Source organism: Archocentrus centrarchus, chromosome 6, assembly GCF_007364275.1.
Source record: "Archocentrus centrarchus isolate MPI-CPG fArcCen1 chromosome 6, fArcCen1, whole genome shotgun sequence".
Lineage (NCBI taxonomy): Eukaryota > Metazoa > Chordata > Actinopteri > Cichliformes > Cichlidae > Archocentrus > Archocentrus centrarchus.
In genome coordinates this window covers 31,001,013-31,021,036 of record NC_044351.1, presented here as the reverse complement: position 1 = coordinate 31,021,036, position 20,024 = coordinate 31,001,013, and the positions used below count along the sequence as shown (strand labels likewise).

The 20,024-nt window shown below is 43.0% G+C and overlaps 1 protein-coding gene across 4 annotated transcripts in view; it reads right to left on the bottom strand.

Annotated features, from left to right (window-relative positions):
* The window catches only part of znf423 (zinc finger protein 423), a 141,067-nt gene that overhangs the window by 99,322 nt on the left and 21,721 nt on the right, over window positions 1-20,024 (bottom strand). For 3 of the 4 annotated variants that reach the window (XM_030732007.1, XM_030732008.1, XM_030732010.1), the window contains exons 2-3: window positions 19,544-19,606; window positions 6,096-6,305 (exon numbers count right to left, since the gene is read on the bottom strand). In XM_030732007.1, coding sequence (XP_030587867.1) covers window positions 6,096-6,305; window positions 19,544-19,606 — 273 coding nt within the window. The remainder of the gene's footprint in view (window positions 1-6,095; window positions 6,306-19,543; window positions 19,607-20,024) is intronic. The other variant, XM_030732009.1, reaches the window with a different exon arrangement.

Sequence of the window (20,024 nt, the reverse complement as noted above, 5' to 3'; positions counted from 1 at the left end):
AAGGGGGGGAAAGAAGGGAAGAAAAGAGAGAGGGGAAGAGAGAAAACGTCCCTGCAGAGTCTTTCTCCCTTCCTGGAGCGAGTGAGGGCCCCTGCAGCGCCGCCTGTGTAATTTCCAGTGGCAGTGAATACAGGTATTAATAAAAGCCCCATGGGGAAGAGCACACAATATAACCCTACATTTTCAGGCATTATGAAAGGAAGCCCCCAGGGGTCCTCGGGCTCAAATTTCTGAGATGCAGGCATTGTAAAAGACGCCCCCGGGGGAGGACCCCGCAATAGAAATCTGCTGAATTCAAAGCATTTCCAGAGCCCTGGTGGGAGCCATTACTCCCACTGGAGGGGGAGAGATTTTTTTCCTCTCCTCTCTCCTTCCAACTGCTCTCTCTCTTTTTTACCAAACATGTGTTGCTGACATGTTGACAGATTGCTCAGTGAGGTGTTTAGGTGCATGCACAAGGCATGTCTGCTGAGACACGAGCTCCATCCCTCCCTCCTTCTCTCTGTCTCTCCCTCCCTCCTTCCCTTGCCAGTTCCCAAGTTCCATCCCTCCCTCCGACTGCAAACCTCTCAGCGCGCCCAAAACTGCTCCCATCCATATTTCATAAAGGAGAAACTAGGCTGAAAGAGAGAGAGACGGAGACAGAGAGAGGATGGAAAGAGTTTAGGCAAGAGGGAGAGAGAAAGGGAGAGGGGTGAGGGAAAGAGGAGGGAGAGAGATAGGGAAAAAGAGGAAAAAGGGAAGATAAAGAGAGACAAAGTGGGATCAAGGGAGGGGAACAGGAGGAGGAGAGGACAGATAAAGAGAAATAGAGCGATGTAGAGAGTGGGAGAACTCTGCAGTGAAAAATGAACCCTGTGATGAAAAATGACTTCACAACAACCCTTCTCCGTCTCACCCCCTCCCTGCTATCCCTCTATCCCTCCCTCTACCTCTCTGCATGTTGTACCCCCCCACCCCACCCCGCCTCCCCCTCTTTCTGCTTCTGCTGCTCTCCTCCCTCCATCCCCCTCTCCTCTGGTGCCGGGCTCCTGCTCTCTCCCTGGAAAACCTGAGCGGCAGCCAGCTGTGTCTGTGTGTGCGCTGTGCACTTGTATGTATGCCAAGGGCTTAGCACAGGAATCTTCGGGCCACCCCCGGGTACAGACACACAGAGGGAAGGAGAGGAGGGGGAAGAAAGGAGGGAGGGAAGAGAGAGTGTGTGTGTGTGTGTGTGTGTGTGTGGGGGGGGGGGGGTAGAAAGAGAGAAGGGGGCACATGGTGAAGAAGAGGGCAAGAGGGAGGGAGAAGTAAAGGACTGGAGCTAAGACTATGGAAGACAATTTTTTTTTTGGGGGGGGGGGTCATGAAATGAGTGGAACAACTATGATATTTGGTCAATCAACAGCAGCTACTGGACTACAAACACAGTAAGCGTCATGCCGGAGAGCATGAGGCGGTAATTTTGTTTTACATTACACCCCTCCTTCTTCTCCCTATCTTGTAGAAAGTGATCTGTGGTTTTAATAAGAGTCTTGGCCTCACAAGACTCAGCTGCTATCCTGACGACAGACGCAGCGAGGTGCATGTGCTTCTCTGTGCTCGAGAGGGTGTTCCTCTGCGTGTGTGTTTGTGACAGCGGGTTACAACAGACGGTGAGAGCTTAGTTGTGGGAAGACGTCCCGCGGGAGGCAAACCAGTCACCCAAGGGCCCATGCACTAACAGACACACTCTCCTCCCTGCTTCATGATGTTCTCCTCTTCCTCTTCCCTTACCCCTCTCTTTTCCTTCCCCTCTGCATTGCATGTATTAAGTTTTCCCTCCACTTTCCACCCCTCTTTTTCACCTGTCTTCATTTAGTCCCTCATGAATCCTTCCCAGTTCTCTCCTTTTCCTCCCTTATTTCCTTCTTTGTCTCCTGCTCCCTCCCAGCTAGACAGGCTCCCTGGAAATCTCTGCTCACCCCCGCCGAGAGAGGAAAAAGAATAGACAAGAGTGCAGCTGTATGTGCTCAATTACCAGAGACCTCACAAATACCTTCAGAAAGAATATGCGCAGTATCCAGCTCTCTTCCTGCATGTACACGCACGCACACATACACCATTTTCCACCCACATCATCTCACCATCTCAGAAGCAACTAGCTGGGTTAATGACTTGCTATTTGTCACTGACAGCGCCAGTTTCCACCCCCCTGCCTTGACTGACAGCTCCCTCGTTTACTTGGTACCTACCTTCTCAACACTTCCTCCTCTCCCTCAAGTGGTTTTTACTGACATCTTTAACAATCTCTCGCCCTCTAACACTTCTCACTCACACCTAGCATGAGTGTGGATGTTGTCGACTGTGTGTGTGTGTGTGTGTGTGTGTGTGTGTGTGTGTGTGTGTGCGCGTGCTAGGGAGCTTTTTTCTACATGTATCTTAATAGACAGTGGCCACACAAACACAAGGCCTTCATAGCAGTTTTAATCTCTAAGCACATCACATTGACTGAACCTTGGAATGTGGTGGCCTGCAAGACAGCTTTTGGGTTTCCTTAATAGGATGTGGGTGTCTGCTTGTGTCTGTGTCTGTGTGTTCATGTGGCAGAGCAAGGCCAGAGAATGTTCTCCATTTGATCTGTAGGAGGCTTTTTTTTTCTGCTCCTCTTCTCCTCAGGGAGCCTCTGCTCCACATTCTGACTCCTACTGAGACCCATCAACACTCCCCCGACTCATGCTCTCAGTCTGTCCCTCTCGCATACTGTACACACACAGGATATAGACCCACATGTACTAAAAGTAGTAGACACACAGCACACATAAAAATATCACACACTATATACACCTCAGCAAGCAAGTTTACCCAGAGCCACTAAACCATGTGGAAGAGTTCAGAATATCAAGCAGTACTATCATGAAAATAAAACAATAAAGTGCTTAAATAAAATGGTGTCACAGCTACTTTTTTTTGCAGTAAAGAAATTCATCATAGAGACTGAGTGTTACTACTGGTAATAACAATATCATCACAACTATATGCTCACTAACTAGATGCAACAACATAATTACAGGGCCCGCTGAAAGAAATGACAGTATCCGTTGAAACACACACACACACGCTGCACATCTTATCCACAATTCAAAGAGCAAAGCCGTCACAGTGGCTTAATCCTGCAGTGAAACAGAATAACAACAGTATTGTAATCGAGGCACGTAATCTTCATCACACACACACAACCAGCTGAGCTATCGGGCTCATGCACATTAATGTGGCATTACATTGACCAGATGTGTGGGGTCTGTGGGTATGTGTTTGAGTGGGTGAATACACATTTATGTGTCATTGATCTGTGCCACTGTGTGTGCGCGCGTGTGTTTGTCCAATTTCCACTCAAATTAATGGTGCCTCTTTATAGGCCTTCTGCTAGAGTGGCACTGAATTACTTGGTGCTTCACTCTCGCACCTGGGACCCATTCAGTGTTACAGCAGCAGCTAGCTGCTAGCCTGGGACCCATTTGCTACAAAAGTATAGTTAGCATTACAGATACCACTCTGTGTGTGAGTGTGTGTGTGTGTGTGTGTGTGTGTTTTGTTTTGTTTTTTTGCAGAGAACTAACCACTGTTCTCAAGCTAGAACCTGAAACCACAAAAGGTACACAAAATATTATTCAATAATTGATATTTGACATTGTTGAAAACAAAACAAAACTTTGGAAAGACTGGAACTGAAGTCTGAAACGTTAAAATGTCATGTGGCAGAGATTCAGAGACGTGGAACAGAATGAATTCCTATTTGTGGCTTTGAGTGTAGAGGTAGAGTAGAAATAGAAGAACCAGGTCATTTACCATTACCATTTAGCTTTTCCCTGACCAGCATTTGGGCAGTAGCCTTTAAATGTTTGTGGCAACTGTGCTACCATTCATTTAAGGAGACTCAACATTTAATTCTGTAATGTTTTTATTTAAGGAAATATAATAATAGAGTTTAACCAAGAATTGACACGCTTTGAGAAATTTGTACGATTTCGAAGAATGGCCGATTCAAACATTCCCCTTCCGTTGCTTTAAGCTGCATTTGTCCCCTTTTCTCTTTCTGGTTTTGAAGTTGCACTTTGTGTTGAAGCCCACAAAAACTATATTTCTAGTCTATTCTACCTACAGGACATTAAATTCTCTATCAAGAGCGAGGTGTGTCACATATCCAGTGATTTCTCAAAGATAAATGCTGAGTGACTAATTTTGGGTTTGGTCTTCTATGTGTATTTTGATCTTTGTCTTCTTTATCTGACATGGTTAAAACATTTTTTTAAAAATCACTGTTTTTTTTTTCATGCTGATGCAAAGCTAACAGCAAGCTAACATCATAGCTACTACTTCTGGCAAGATGGTCCCATCTGTCACCCTCAACCAAGATGGCTGATGTCTGAGCTGTATGGTTCCTGCTTGGGGACAAACATCAAACTACATCAAACTACAAAATGCATGAACACATTACATCTTTCATGCATATTCAGAGTGGCGTTTGTTTATTCCCAGTAGTCTTTGTTTTATATATGTGTGCGTGTGTAAGTCCCATGCTCTGACTCCCTCGGGTCTCCACCAGAGAATTCAAAAGGACTCTTTATTCTTCATTTAGCCTTCTCCTCAATAATAACCAGAGAGCTGTGGTCCCACCACGAACTTCATGCACACATACACTCTTCTGCATGCTCACTTGCACACACATAAGACAAATAAACATATACAGCTTTATACACAACGTCACATACCAACACAAAGTAACACACATGCACAAAACCCCGCACGTAAGTGCACACACATCCCGCCAAGCCATGGGATTACTGTGCAATCTCAACCGCTCTTTCTCCAGGGAAAAACATGTTTTATTATTTCATTTCATTTCTTTCGTCTGTGCTACCTCTCACCCTCCCCTTCCTCCCTCAGCTTTCTCGCTCAGCAACATGTAACCCTCCCCAGACTCCTCTGCTGAAATCGCAGGCCACATCCCGTGCTCTGACAGCAGCCCTGAGCTTCTGGCTGTGTGATACTCTGAGTGTGTACGCTGTGTGTCTGAATGTGACCTGACGTGGACATGTAAATGAATGTGTGTCTTCAGCGTTGACTTCGACTTTAAAATGTGTTTTTGAATGAATGCCAGTGTGAGATTATTGTTACCTCACGGAGGCAAGCAGAGAACGAGGAAAAACAGGGACCTCTGTCATTTGCCCGTGCTCACATCTTTTTACATATTTTCTATTGCACTACACTAATATAAGTAAACAAAACACTGTGTTTGTGTTATTGCAACTTCCTAACCTGTATGTGAGACCCTGCACTAGGTGAAATTCTAGTGGGAATGCATGTCAAACCAGCGGGTGAATAAGAGGTAGATGAGGCAGGGGTCTTACCATCTACATTACACACTCTCTGGAAACACCATCTCTACCAGTTTAAACAAAGCCCTCCACTACCCCTCCCTATTCCATCATCCCCCTATCAAAAGTAAACACACATACCCATAGACGCCAAGGGGAGACTGCCTTGCAGTAGCAAGAAAGTAAGTGTGTATTTGTGTGTTGGCCTGTTAAGGGAGTGTTTGGATTAATCTGGAGGAACCAGATGCCCCCGCTGCATTCCTTTCAACTCCTCCATTAATTACACCATTACTAATAACGGCCTTTGTGTGCGTGTGTGCGTGTGTGTGTGTGTGTGTGTGTGTGTGTGTGTGTGTGTGTGTGTGTCTGTGGGACATAGGCTATGGGTAGGTCTGATTGGTATAGCTATAGGTATTCAGAAACAGTGCAGGACCTGTGCCACCAAGATTGGTGATTCTTCATGATGCAACTCAACAGTTTGATCTGTATCTTAATCTGAAAGCACAGCACCCCTTCCTGCTGGAAACCATGCAGCACTTTTAAATGTACAACCGATATGTTGATGTAATATGATAAATGAGTTTTAATTAGGTCCTGGTTGGCATGATGTCGAGGATTAAGTGCACTATCTTCAGGTATCTTTGACATATCACAAAGACATTGCCCTGCACCGCATTAATCGTTTTGTGATAAAGATTACTACTGTACAGCTATGAGACCCTGGACAGTTAAAATACAAAATCGCATTAACAATCTTACCAGCTGGGCAGTGGTTGGTTCTGTGTTCAGTGAGCTCAGCCAGACAGTCAAAGTCCTGTTGACAGTTGTCACAGGTAAAGATGGACTCGTCATCTAAGTCGTCATCATGATCTCTGTCTTCACGGTCATCGTGCTCCTCTTGTTCTCCATCTTCAGCACCAGCCCCCTGACCGTCTTTGGGTTCAGCCTCTCTGTCAGATGCTGGTACTTCTATGGATAAACACAACATAGGTTTGTCTTTTGTTACTATCTACACATTTTGAGAGAGCTTCCCGTAATGTGGATCATTGTGCACTTAGGTTGATCTTTGTGTCACCCAATATGATCCCATTTACATATTCACTGTCCTCTAGTGTGTGACAGCATAGTCTCTGTAATAACACAACACAGACATGGTTAAAGTCATAACTGTTTATCATTTATTGCAGCCTCAAAGGTTTCTGTGAAAAAAAAATTAAGGTGCACCTACTTGAAAAAGGTATACATTACAACCATTAGCCCTACATAATTACTGTATATTGTGTGTGTGAATTATCACTTTAGCATGTGACATAAAGTGTGTGAATGTGTGTGTCCTGGTAGCAGACAGCGGAGTGTGAGAAGGGACCAGTGGAAGGCTTCTTCAGCCCAATCCTCACTGCTCCATTGTGTCTCCATTTTCACACCTTATTATCACATTATAAACGCTGAGGATCCAATAGGACCAACACTGAAGACACTTGGCTTGAGAGATGATAGAGGAGAGGAGAGGAAAGGAAAGGAGGAGAAGAAGAAAACAGTCCCATAAAACACTTATGTAACCCAGTGTACCAGAAGAAGAAAATACAATCAATCAACAACTCATTCAGCAAATATGATGAATGATGCAAAGAGGCCAGAAAAAACGATAACCAGCAGGGATGCCCTGAGATTAAGAGCAATGTTTAATAACGAATCTGAAAAACTTTTGAGTAATTCAATGACATGTATTCCTTGTATCAGACTGGCTGTAGACAGTTCATGAACCTTATAAAGGCAGAGCCTGAGAAAAGTTAAATCTCTGTTTCTGAATTTGAAGAGCTGTCCAATAGAGAATCAATAAGCTCCATGACTAATGAAAAATAGGCTTATTTTAAGAGAGTGCAACTACAGGTCAAAATGATTAAGCTCCAAGTCAGTTTTGTCCATTAGGAGCTTGAAACATCATTTAAAGTGCATAAGCGATAGAAAGGCACTGCTCTGTTATAATTTCCTATTCTTGGCACTTAATTTCAGGTTTTTTCTATTAGAAAAAGTCTGACCATCAAAACTTAGTTGCCAGGTCAGCATTAGCATGTGTGAGCAGGTACAATTACACAGCATGACAGTTTTTTTTCCACTGTTATTTTATGTCCAGTAACAGAAAAAGTCAAAGAACTAACTAAAGTATGGGTGTAAGAGAGAATACCTGTGAGGGGAAAGTGAAAACTGAATACGGCACAAAAGCACCATACCACTCTGATTTATTATGGGAGAGGTACGATGGGAAAGAGGGATGAAGGGATGAAGGGATGCTGGGAGGTGGGGAATGAGGTGATGTGGTGTTTGGGGGGATGCAGGAGAGGAAGACAGTGATGGAGGGAGAGATGGAGGAATAGATGAAGGGACTGGGAAGAAGTGAGGGAGGGTGTTGGCCATCTGTCCAGTGGTGAGAGCGCCGTCTGGCCAGGGAGCGAAAACAGCCCCTTGGCTGACAAAACACACGTGCACGCTCACATGCACACACCCGCATCCCGAGTAGGCACACATACACGCGACACGGCTCATTGTGCATATACGTACGCATAAATGCAGACATATCAGAAGCATACAAAGGGGTTATGTAAATAAATACACTTCCATACAAACACATACTTGTGTGCATGCTGGAATTTAAATGTATGCGCTGGCAGACACAACTCCAGATATCACCAGTGAATGTGAATTTTTAGAGCTGTCATTTCAGTTTTTCACATGCAAAATCCATACCACTGTTTTGGAAAATTTGTAGAAAGCAAATAAAAAAAGACGCAGGCTTCTCACTCGTATAAAAGGCATCTCAATTCATTTTATACTGAAGCAAACTTTTTCATATATATTATTTGGAGTGAAGTATCACATGCATATTTTTTGCAGAAAGCAAATATACACATACTACATACAATGTGCACACAATCCCTAGGGTTCCCTGATGCCAGAGGTGAGGGCAGAGCCAACTCCAGTGCATGCCAACACAACCTGCTGTCATAGCAACAGAGAAAAGAGAGATTTGCACCCCTCTTTCCTCATCACTTGCTTATTTTCTCTTTCACTACAGGTTTTTTGTTTTGTTTTTTTTTGGTGTTTTGCCCCCAAATACTGTGCAGTGAGATAAAGAGAGAGATGGGTGTCAGAACAGATGAAGATAAAGGGACGAGAGGGGCCAGGAGGCGAGGTGGTTCAGTTTACACATGGATCGGTATAGTCCTCTGCTACCCGCCCACCCCATAATTACGACTTCTCTTACGGAGAGAATTTGATGAGGGTGGGCTTCAAAGAGTGCGCTGTCGCTGTGTGCTCCTGTTATAATCATTACCACTCTCAAGCAGACCTCCTGGCTTGGCCAGTGTGTGTGTGTGTGTGTGTGTGTGTGTCACTTTGTGTACATTTTGTACAGTTTTGCAATGACTGTAATATTGCTAGTAAAAAGGCCAGTCTAAAACTGCAAATTCTCAGTAAGCAGTAAGTGAACACAGCAATCTTTATTTTTTACGCTGTCTGAGATCTACAAAAGCAGCAAATTGTTGTTTTATTGACTCCACAATGAAGCTACAGTGGTTTAAAAGTGGCATTTATGACAACTAGGGATGGCACGATACCAATTTTTTATGTCCGATACCGATACCGATAAGTTACATTTGGATATCGGCCGATACCGATATAAATCCGATACTTAAAATTGATCCAGGCATTTAAAAACATTAAAATTAAAAAAAAGAAGAAGTCAACAGTCTCTCACACAACAAAATCAAAGTCTTTTAGTTGTCCCACATACAAGACTAAGGACCAGGGCGGACAAAGATTTTTTTAGGCAGTGGCACCAAAGCTCTGGAACTGTTTACCACTCCAGTTCCATTTAGCTGACTCTGTGGCATCATTTAAAAAATAGTTGAAAACTTTTCTGTTTAACCAGGCTTTCTGGTTTCTGACTTTATTTTTATTATTTTTCTTTTTAATATGGTAATGTTATTATGTTTTTAACATAGTGTTTTCCTGGGGGGGGGGGGGGGGGGGGATTGTGTTTTAATTATTGTACAGCTTCTTTCTGTCTGTGAAAAATGCTATATAAATAAACTTTACATACTTACAACAATAACTATCACCAGTTTTTCCCTGTGTGAAACAAACAGGGTGGATGGAGCAGCTACAAAGTTCTCTTTTCTTCACTTACTGATTAGGTGGTTGATGAAGGACCTCAAGCTGTTTCCCAGTAAAGGTTTAATGGAGGTTACAGGGACGAAAAGGCTTTTTTTGGACTCTAGAAAAACATTTCCTTCTGCTCCATCTGAGCTCGCCGGCTCTGCCTCTTTGCGCTTGTGCAGACAGACTGCAGGTAAATCAGCTGATTGCTGCTGTTGCGTCATCAGTGTTTATGTTGAAAAACTGGGGGCTATGTGAGCGTAATCTTGTAATGCTTTATATTCACACGCATTCTCCTAAATACGTTTCTACTGCAGGTCTATATTTAGTCACAAATCAGGGATTAAAGCATCAAAAATATTTTGACGGGGATGGGGTTCTTCTGTACCAGACGGTCACCAGTGCTAATAGCTGCACTCGCTAGCAGTATGTCCGGGAGCTGAAGTAGAGAAAAAAAATAACAGCTGATTGCCAGCACAGCGAGCACAACACAAACAAGGCAGAGAGCGGCGGAGGCGTAGAAAAACATGTCAGCGATGATCGCTCAGTGTCCAAGGGAATCCGTCGCAGCGACGGAGAACTGAGGGGGTTATTTGCTGATCCACTCCATTCCAGTAGGTGGTGGTAATGCAGCTCTAAGCTGGTTTGGTCAACCGCAAATCCACAAGAAGAAGAAGACGACGGAGCACTGTAATGCAGCTAATGTGAGTGAAACGTTATTTAATGTATCGGATTACATTTTTTATTTCTTTCCCATATCCGATGCAGTAATTTAGGCCAGTATCGGACCGATACCGATACTGAATATCGGATCGGCGCATCCCTAATGACAACGTTCTATTCAATTTTATACTAATTTAGCAGAAAATGTTCTTTAATGTATTTACAAAAGTTTTTCCAACCCAAAAATGATCAATGGAAGCAAGTAGAGCATTTTCCAAGGTAACTGCACTGTGTTACTTTACTCTTGATCTTTTTTTCTTTTTTTCCTCTTTGTCATTTTTCACTTAGTTCTTAAAACACTCGCACACCACCTTTCTCCTTCTCTAAGATACTCCACCCCAATCACACCACAAAGCAGCAGCAGCCCTGCTTAATGAAAGCAGGCAACTCCCATGGGGTGCTTAGGGTACACGGAGAGATATATGTGTGTGTGAGTGTGTGCGCACTAGGGTATTGATTGAATAGTATGACAGTGGTCCCTCGCAAATAGCATCTGTATGCCATCCACTTGCATTTTCTATGGCACGCACACACGCATGCACGCATGCACGCACACGAACACACACATACTGTGATATAGTTGTAGTCACTTATAGACACACAAATGCACACATATGAACACACTCACTCTACTGAGAACCATTATCTCTGAGTCACAGACGGTCTCTTTGCCAGGAATAACTACACATTCTTTTTCTAAATCACACCACATACGCACACAAACACAAACCTTCCAATCCCAAGCACAGACACCCTGTTTTATTCTTATGTCATCCACAGAGGCTTGCAATAATTCCAGATCTTGTCCTGCAGTTTAACCACAGAAAATATGAAAAATGCCAATTTTCCCACTAAAATGTACAATCTGTGTTTTATAAAAGGTAGTTTTCTATCAGTCGCAGAACCCTGCTGATTTTTATTCTCGCCATATAATGAGGGACTGAATCACACCTGGGATACAGTGAATGCAATTAAATGAAATTAACTAGCTAGTTGAATGGAACACCAGCTGCATTCTGGGTACCTAAAGATTGGATTTAAACCCAGTGTTTGGGTCTGCGGGAAACAAAATTTGAGCCTCTTTAGCATTCCAGCTACCTCATCTGGGCATCAATACAGACTTTGTGCTTAAATGTCACTATGGCATCTTAACCAGCATGTCTCTATCACTAAAAATTATCTATATTTTTGCTTTCTTAGCTATTATTGCAAACTTGCATCAACAGGCATTAACACAACCAAAAAATTAAACCTGTATTAGTTGTATGTTAGGAGTGGGGTAAAGAAAATACACCACAGAACTAGCACTATGATTGGTTCTAAATACGTGGACTCACCTGCTATATTGTCCTATAAGTATCTGGATATCATCACAGAGACAATGAATCCTCCATCAGTAATATCCCAGTTTCATATGAACTATTATGGGCCATTTTTAATATGATTTTCATTCACAGGCCTGATTGTGTCACAGCACATAACACCAGGTATGGATGGGAAGAAAAGATGTTTCTACTTCTTGTCTCTCTCTTGAGGAAAGGTAATAAGCAATATTCTTGGCTGTAACCACCAGCCTCAGTAACCCAAGGACAATGGGCTGTTTATTAACAGATAAAAATATAAATATATAAATGGATACCTCAGGAATAATGAGGTCACTTTGCATATCTGCAGGAAAGATATATCCAGGTGGTGTGTGTATGCAATGCACTGGTGTGTACGTGCGTGTGCGTGTGTGTGCAGGCGTGCGTGCATGTTCATGTGAACCCTGGGTAATTAGATAAAGCGAAGTGAATTAGCAGCGTCCATGGTGCAGAATGATGTTACACAGCCTAACCACGCCTAGCTGAGACCCACTAATCACCACTCGTTAGGCTCACAGAAGAGTATGTGTGGATGGTTGTGTGTTTTCATAGCATGGGTGTATTTGTTAGATTGTGCGTGTGTTTTCTCTCATTAACCACATTAAAATGACTTCATTGAGGTAATTAGTGAGCTAAATGATAATAAGCCATAAACATACCAGATAGGAGAGAGAAAGACACACAGAGAATTGAGTCCCTCTCCCCTTGAAGAAATAGATATAAAACAAACAGAGAACGATGGATCCAAGCACACTCAGTGTGGACACACTGTCCTACAGGCTCACTCTGGCACTGTTGTAAGCAGTTGCCAGGATATGCTAGTCGAGACACAAACTGGAACACCAAAAATCAAACACACACAGTCAGCATGTTCATCCTACATCTCTATATATCCTGTGGGAAGAAAACTAGGGAACTAATGAACTCTGGGAAATGTTCCTGAACTGCCCCAGGGTGATAGAAGTGCACTGAAAGAGCGTGCCAGAGTTAGAGAGGGAGTTAAAGGGGAATAAAACATACTGTAATACTGCAAAGGTAAGGTAGTTATTCAAGTGTTAGATTTGGCAGCCAGGAGATGGTACTGTGGCCTGTCTGGGACACACACTCCAGCTCAGAGAGATGCGTTTCTGCCGGCCAAGCATGCATAAAACACACACGCGCGCGCGCACACACACACACACACACACACACACACACACACGCACGCACGCACACATCTACCTCTGTCTATGTATGCCTAAAAGAGGCATCAAAGGGTGAGGGAAAGAAAAAACAGTGTGTATCAAGCTTCCAGGAAAATGTTTAGAAATCCAACATTTTCAATACAAAGCTTTCACTCACTCCACATCACACTCTACACTGGATCACGATTCACAGGCACCTGATACCAGGCTGGGTATCACCACATTCAGAAGAGCTAAAAGAAACAGCCACGAGATTCAAGTAAGACATGCATGGCAAGACCTGTTTAGAGTGCCCAATGGGGAGAAGACTGCTCACTGCAATCAGAACATGGGTAATGTCCATTGCAGAAAGGTACCTTCAATAATAATCAGTTATTTCTAGTCATTTTTTTTGCATGCATGCATGCAATAAAGAGTATCCAAAACACAACAGCCTGTGCAGCCACTAAGCAGGTTCAACGCAAGTTCACAGAGCAAAGTTCTCTGTGAATATTATTTGCTTCATTAGTCACAGACATAAAGTCAACATCTTTAATAACTTTAGTCAGAATTCAACATGCACAAAACAAGCCACAAATATAGGTACCTGATGCTTAAATAGGCCTTTTGCAGGAGTCATCCAAGCTTTCTGCAAAATACTGTACTTTTTTGATTAGTTATTTTTGTTTTGTTTTCAGTGCCAACGTGTTATATGCTATGAAACGAATTTCCTCTCAGAGGAAATTCTATGATCCCAATTCTAAGATAAAGCCAGCTTAATTAATTATTAAGTTATGTTATTTTGTGTTAAACATTTTAGAGATGTCTTCTCCATTTAGTTTCATGGTACCATTTAATATTTATGTTGTTACAGTAGGTGGTGAGCTGTGTTTGGCGACTGGTGGAAATTAATGCCAATAAGAGGTGATGCAGAGAACACTTGAGTGAGAACACTGTAACAGGAGATGGTGACTGGCGGGAATTATGAAACAAGCGAGTGAGCAATCTTATTTCACATTTTCAAAACTGGTTTGTTTTCGAGGATCTAATTAGCAACTCAAAGTCCAAGGCCAGGGTCCTCTACCAGGAAAGAGTGGAGTGGCCACTCCAGGTTGGGAATGAGTTGCCGCCCTAAGTGGAGGAATTCAAGTATCTTGTTCACAAGTGAGGGGAGAGTGGAGCAGAAGACTGACAGATAGACTGGTGAAGCATCTGAAGTAATGTGCACAGGGTCAGCTATTCATGTGAGACCTGAGGGGACTGGGCATGTCCACTCTCCTGCTTTCTTAGCTATTGACCAAACATCCTGCATCTGTTTTTTTTGTCCTCACTCTTGCCAAAAACTAATTTGTAGAGCTGGTCAGTCACTGTGACACCTGGTCATGGTCATGTTGGAGCCTGTATTTTGTGGTGCCGTGATATTAACTTTACCAGACTTATGTAACTGTCAGTGTGTAATTTGTAGTGCTTAAAGTGTGGTATTGATCCAGTGGGGCTGAAAACACGCCATTTTATCACACTACTACAAAACATAGACTGTGGGTTAGAACCTATTTGAGCTCAAAATATGGAAAACCAGAAAGACACAAAGAATGGTGGTCACATTTGGCAATAATTGCACACTCAAGTGCACACTGATACACACAGACTGAACAGGTGCAGCTGGACACAACTACACAGGCCTGCTCTCTATTTCCCAGGAGAATCACTCCCCCACCCCTCTCTCACCCTCTGCCTCTTCTTTTTGTGAGTCCTAGAGTGTGTATGTGTGTGTGTGGGTGGGTGTATGTTAGGTGGCTATATTAAGAAGCTCATCTCTCTCGCCTCACCTCCTCCCATTTAGCTCCCACTTCATGTCCCTCCATAGTCTTCGTGTGTGTGTGTGTGTGTGTGTGTGTGTGTGTGTGTGTGTGTGTGTGTGTGTGTGTGTGTGTGTGTGTTTACAATACAACACCCCCCAACCCCAGAGGAGATCTGCTGAACCACAGAGTACCAGTCGCACACAAATACACACCGACACATGTTTATGCACACACCCACACAGACCCACACACACCCCTGGGATGTGCTGCCGTAAGGGAGAGCAGCACCCAACACCAATGTCTGGAAACAGGATGATGAAAGAGGTATTCACGTCACGGAAGGAAGCAACAAAGACACACAAATACACTGTTACAAACACACAGTACACTGGGTATACACAAACACACACAGAATCAGCCAGACATGCGATACAGACTCACACAGATCAACAGGAACGCATGCTCACAAACTGACAGCTGCTCACTTATTTTAATTTTTTTTTTTTTGGTGCGCACATACACACCAACACAAATTACACAGAAAAGGGCTCATTGCTGCAAAACAGACAAAAATACAGATGCACTGTGCACTGTCACAAGCAGACAATAAGAGTTCACACACACATGCACAGAACTGTTTTCCTGTGGTAGCCTTAGGGAAATTAAAACTACATTATGGACCTCCAGAGGAAAGTGGTGAGAGAGTGATGGAGGAAGAGGGAGAGAGAGGAAGCAAGAGAAAAGGGGGAGAGAACGAGAGAGAGAGAAAGAGTGAGAGAAGGGCCAGTGTCCTGTTTTTCTCAGCGCTGGCCATCATAAAGCTATTACAAGGAAGCAGGAGAAAAGTGATACAGCTTGCAGTCTCTCTTCTATGTCCGTCCTTTGTACTTCAAAAAAGAAAAAAATCACCTCACCTCCTGACATTCCTCACACACTTTGTCCTAACTGGTGGATGGAAGGATGTGTATTAAGCCCCCAACACATACAAAGCAATTATCTTGTTGGCCATCACTTTGTGGCTGACGGCTGGTTGCTAGCTCTGGTTGCATGGGTGGCCCACTAATATATATATTTCACACCCCATCATATTTCAGTCAGTGATATCCTTTGTTTCCTTCAGTAGTCACTTCAATTAGGTCTTAAAAATGGCATTTCTGTATCATCTACTGTTTTGAGGAGGTGGGATTTCCTCAGAAAGGCTAAAAATTTCCTTAATTTTCCAGTTTGAACCTCTGACTCTGACCAAAAACAATAAAAAAAAATAGCCATGCACCATCTGTACAAATGTATTCAGAAACTGCACTGTTTGATTATGCTCAAACACGCTTTCCTAATATTGACACAGATCTGTCCTCTGACAGGTGCAGGTAACATTTTCACTGTTCAGTCATATCTTTGTCGCCACACATAAATGAACACATGCAATAACGCACATTCACACAAAGCCGACTAATAATGCAGAAGGTCTCAGTTTCAGCTTGGGGACCTGACAAATCTTTTCCATGATGACTCACTGGATCTTTCAGTATGTGGCGCTGAGTGTCTGTGTGAACACAGTAAGTGTGTGTGTGTGTGTGTGTGTGTGTGTGTGTGTGTGTGTGTGTGTGTGTGTGTGTGTGTGTGTGTGTGTGTGTAAGTGAGAGTGGAGACATGATTTGAGGAACACATGACTCAAGAGAAAGAGGACAAGTTCATCAGTGACACAGATTATTAACATGTGACCCTAAAGTGCACTCCTGACTAATTGAAGATTTCTTTTCTTTTACCTGAGACTGAACACACAAAGATCTCAGACTCTTACAAAGCAAAAAAGAAAAAACCCACTGCAGCTACATACTCTTTCCAACGTTGTCACTCATTTTCTTTCTCTATCCCTGGCCACTCTGCTTTTATTTCCTTCCAGCACACTGGGAGAGCCAGGCAACAAGAGAAGAAACAGAGAGAAAGGGGACATGTTTTTTTTTTTTTTTTTGTCCCACTGAGGTGTGGCAGAGGCAGAAGGGAAGGAGGGAAAGGGGGTATCGGGGCACCTTTGGCATCTGAGGAGCACTCTGGGGCAGAAAGGCCAGGGAAAAGAGAAGGAAAAAAGAGGGGGATACGTAGGAAAGGGGAGAATAAGTTGACTCATTGCTATTCAAGTTACCCTCACACTCCCCCCACCTTCTCTCCAGTGGGTCTTTCCAAACTCTACACACATTTTCCAGAGTAAGTCAAAGAAAGAATGAGCGAGATGGAAAAAGAGTGCAGAGGGGTGGAAGTTTATGAATTAAAAAGCAGGATAGGAAGGCATATTTCTCTCTTTGTTTTTTCGCTGTCCCCTGCTTTCTCACCCCATCCTTGTCAACACCATCTCTCAGGGAGTAAAGGAAGTAGGGCCTTTTTTTTCCTTTCTAATCTGCTTTAGTAAGATATAGGCAGTAATGATCGCTCCTCACTCCCTCCCTCTAACACATGCAAACCCATCCTAATGTTATCCCAAATAAACACTCAAAAGATAAAGGGACAGGTAAAGACACAGAGGAAAAGAAAAAGAAACGAGGGACAGATAGGAAGAGACCATGCAGATCATGCAGTGAAATGGAGAAAATGTGATGCAGAGGATGCCGGGACAGGGAATTGACAGTAAAATCCAAATTGAAAGAGTGGCTGAGTAAGGGAATATAGGACAGCATGTTTTTATGGTAGGAAGAGTTTGAGATAGGTGTGTGTGTGTGTGTGTGTGTGTGTGTGTGTGTGTGTGTGTGTGTGTGTGTGTGTGTGTGTGTGTGTGTGTGTGTGTGTGTGTGTCAGGGGACTTTAGCTTCCTGCAGGAACTGACACACACAGCAATTCTAGTGAGCCACCCAGGACCTCAGTCAGCACCCCCCTTAACACGCACACTTAGACACAGCCACACACTCACACGTACGTAGACCTGTATAGTGGCCCCTGGAGGAGAGTTAGCACAGTTTTGAAAAAAATGGGGTGAGGGTGGGGGGGGGGGGGGGGGGGGGTGCAAGTATGGGAGGGTTCAGAACGTCATAGACACCCCAAGGGTCATACTTTCCTATCCTCCTATCCCTGTAGAGCTTAACGAGAGATGGGGCAAGAGAGGTAGAGAGAGAGATAACTGCATATTTACCACATTCAGCAGTATCTTATGTCCCTGCTGGGATCTAGTCAGAGGAAGTGTTTAACTGTTCTCTGATGGGCTGCAAACCAGAGCAGAAAAACTAACTACAGCTGACAAACACCTACAGTAGTCCAGCTGTTTTTGCCATGGTTTGGAAAATGTGTATTTGATCTTTACTAAGCGCTAATGACAACACTGAGGAAAATATCAACAACATTGTCATGCCAAGCTTAGCATATGGGTCTAACAGCTGCATCATTTTTTTTACACAGGAACCTTTGACTCATTTCAGCGGTTGTGAAACTGGTTCAGTGGAATTTTTAATACAAGGACATCACAAAAGATGTGATTTATGCAAAAAAATTACAAGAATTCACAGGCTGTACTTCCTCAAATCTGATGTACTTGTGTTTTCACAATGTTACAAGGAAGCTTTCATGAACCAAAATGTTTTCTTGGGTATTCCCGGGGTTGGCCAGTAGGGGTGCTCGTGAAAAGGTAGCAGGGGAGGGTTTGGGAGGAAGACAGAAAGCAGCTGGATGCATCTCATTCAACTCGTCTTTCTTTGCAAAATGATCAGAATTTTGCACTGTGGAACATTCAGACAAGCTAGTCACGCCACTTCAGTGTGAAGGCTAAACAGGGGCCCTGCACTGAGGTGCCACTCTAACAGCAGCACATACTAAAAGTGTAGGTCGGTCGTCAGCTTCTGCTTTCCATCGCTCTCCACTCTGCTTCAGTGCAGTTCTCCTGCAGGGTGTGAATCCGCTGTGGCCTGAGCCTCTTGCTGCCCCTATCTGCACAGCAGCCATCCCATGGTAGTGGATGCAGGTTGGCAGGGACTAGCAGTTCCCCCTGTGAGACGTTTAAAGCACCCTCTACTCTGGGCTTAACTACCAATTGGTCAACACTGTGTCTTCCCCCCACCTTTTTTCCATTAAGTCATTTGGTTTTCTAAAGTTTAGGACAATCCCCTGTAAAGACATACATTTTGTAAGATTGCATATGCAATCTTACATCTTACAAGGTGTAAAATTGCATAATGTTTGTCAAATTAATGAACAATCATTTTAAATATTCAATATTACAATAACTGAACAAAATAATTGGGATCATAATTTTTCCATAATTTTTTGGGATAATTGAGCTGTATATGCTCTTGAATCAGTGGGAAAATGATTGAGACTAACAATTGAAAACATTCAGTATAGCCTAAATAAATATTAAAAATATTACTATATTAAATATGAATATTCATCATCTTTTATAAGCACAGTAAGTGTAAAGTCGGCATTATTATTCATGTCTCACATGAACTTTGAATAACAGCTGATTCTGGTCTTCATTTCCTATCAAGGCAAAAGGGTGAACGAGGGTAACTTCAAATTTTCATCTCAGTGTGGAAACGAGAGTGAGGAGGAGATGGATGAGGGCAGGGATACACGGAAAATGAGAAGCTGGTTTAGAGAAACCACAAGGAAAAACAAAACCCAAGAAAAGAAAAAAAAACTACCATCTTCGTCTTCCTCCTAGGAAATTACCAAACCATGGAGAGTCGTGAAAAGGCACACAAATCTCTCTCTCGCCCCCCCACATTATCTCTTTCCATTCAGCCTGGCTCTTGAGACTGACTGCTCTTTCTAGCTCCAGTTTTCTTTCTCTTCTTTCTTGTGGTTTTTCCTTCACCTGAACTTTCACAGCCCCCCCAACCCCCCCCCCCCAATCCTTCTCTTGTGTTCACTAAATCTTCCCGTCATTTCGCTTTTCTTCTTGATATGACTGTAGTAGGCTTTTAGACAGTTGGGTCCGTGCATCTCTTGTATGTCAGACAACTGGCTGGAGCTCTTTTACAATGTCTGTTTGTGTTTGTGTGTCTCTGTACACTGACCTGTCTGAACAGTTGATCCATCCCAGGTTCCTCCACACTCTGAAGACTCCCCTTCTTCAACAGCTATAGAAAATGAGAGGGATGGAAACAAAGAAAATAAAAATCAAATAAATAGTGTTTTTTAAGTTTTTTGTATGCTGCCTAGAAAAAGATGCTCCATAATTTGTGGTGCTAACTGTAGGGTCAGAGACAAGAAACCAAAAATTAATTGATTAACTGGCAGCTATTTTGATAATCAGCTAATTAAGGGTGGGTGATCTGAAGCTCAGAGGAACAATTCAAATCACAATTAAATATTACAATATTTATTGTAAAAACAGTATTTATTGTTTTATTTTAAATATCACAATTGTAAATAAAACTTGTCATCAAGCTTTCTCTACAGCAATGAAAATTCTCTTAGTGATGGAAGTTTATAAATCTGTGTTTTCTCCACTAATCTTTTGCTATAACATAAAGTTATTTACTTTCTCTCCTCTCC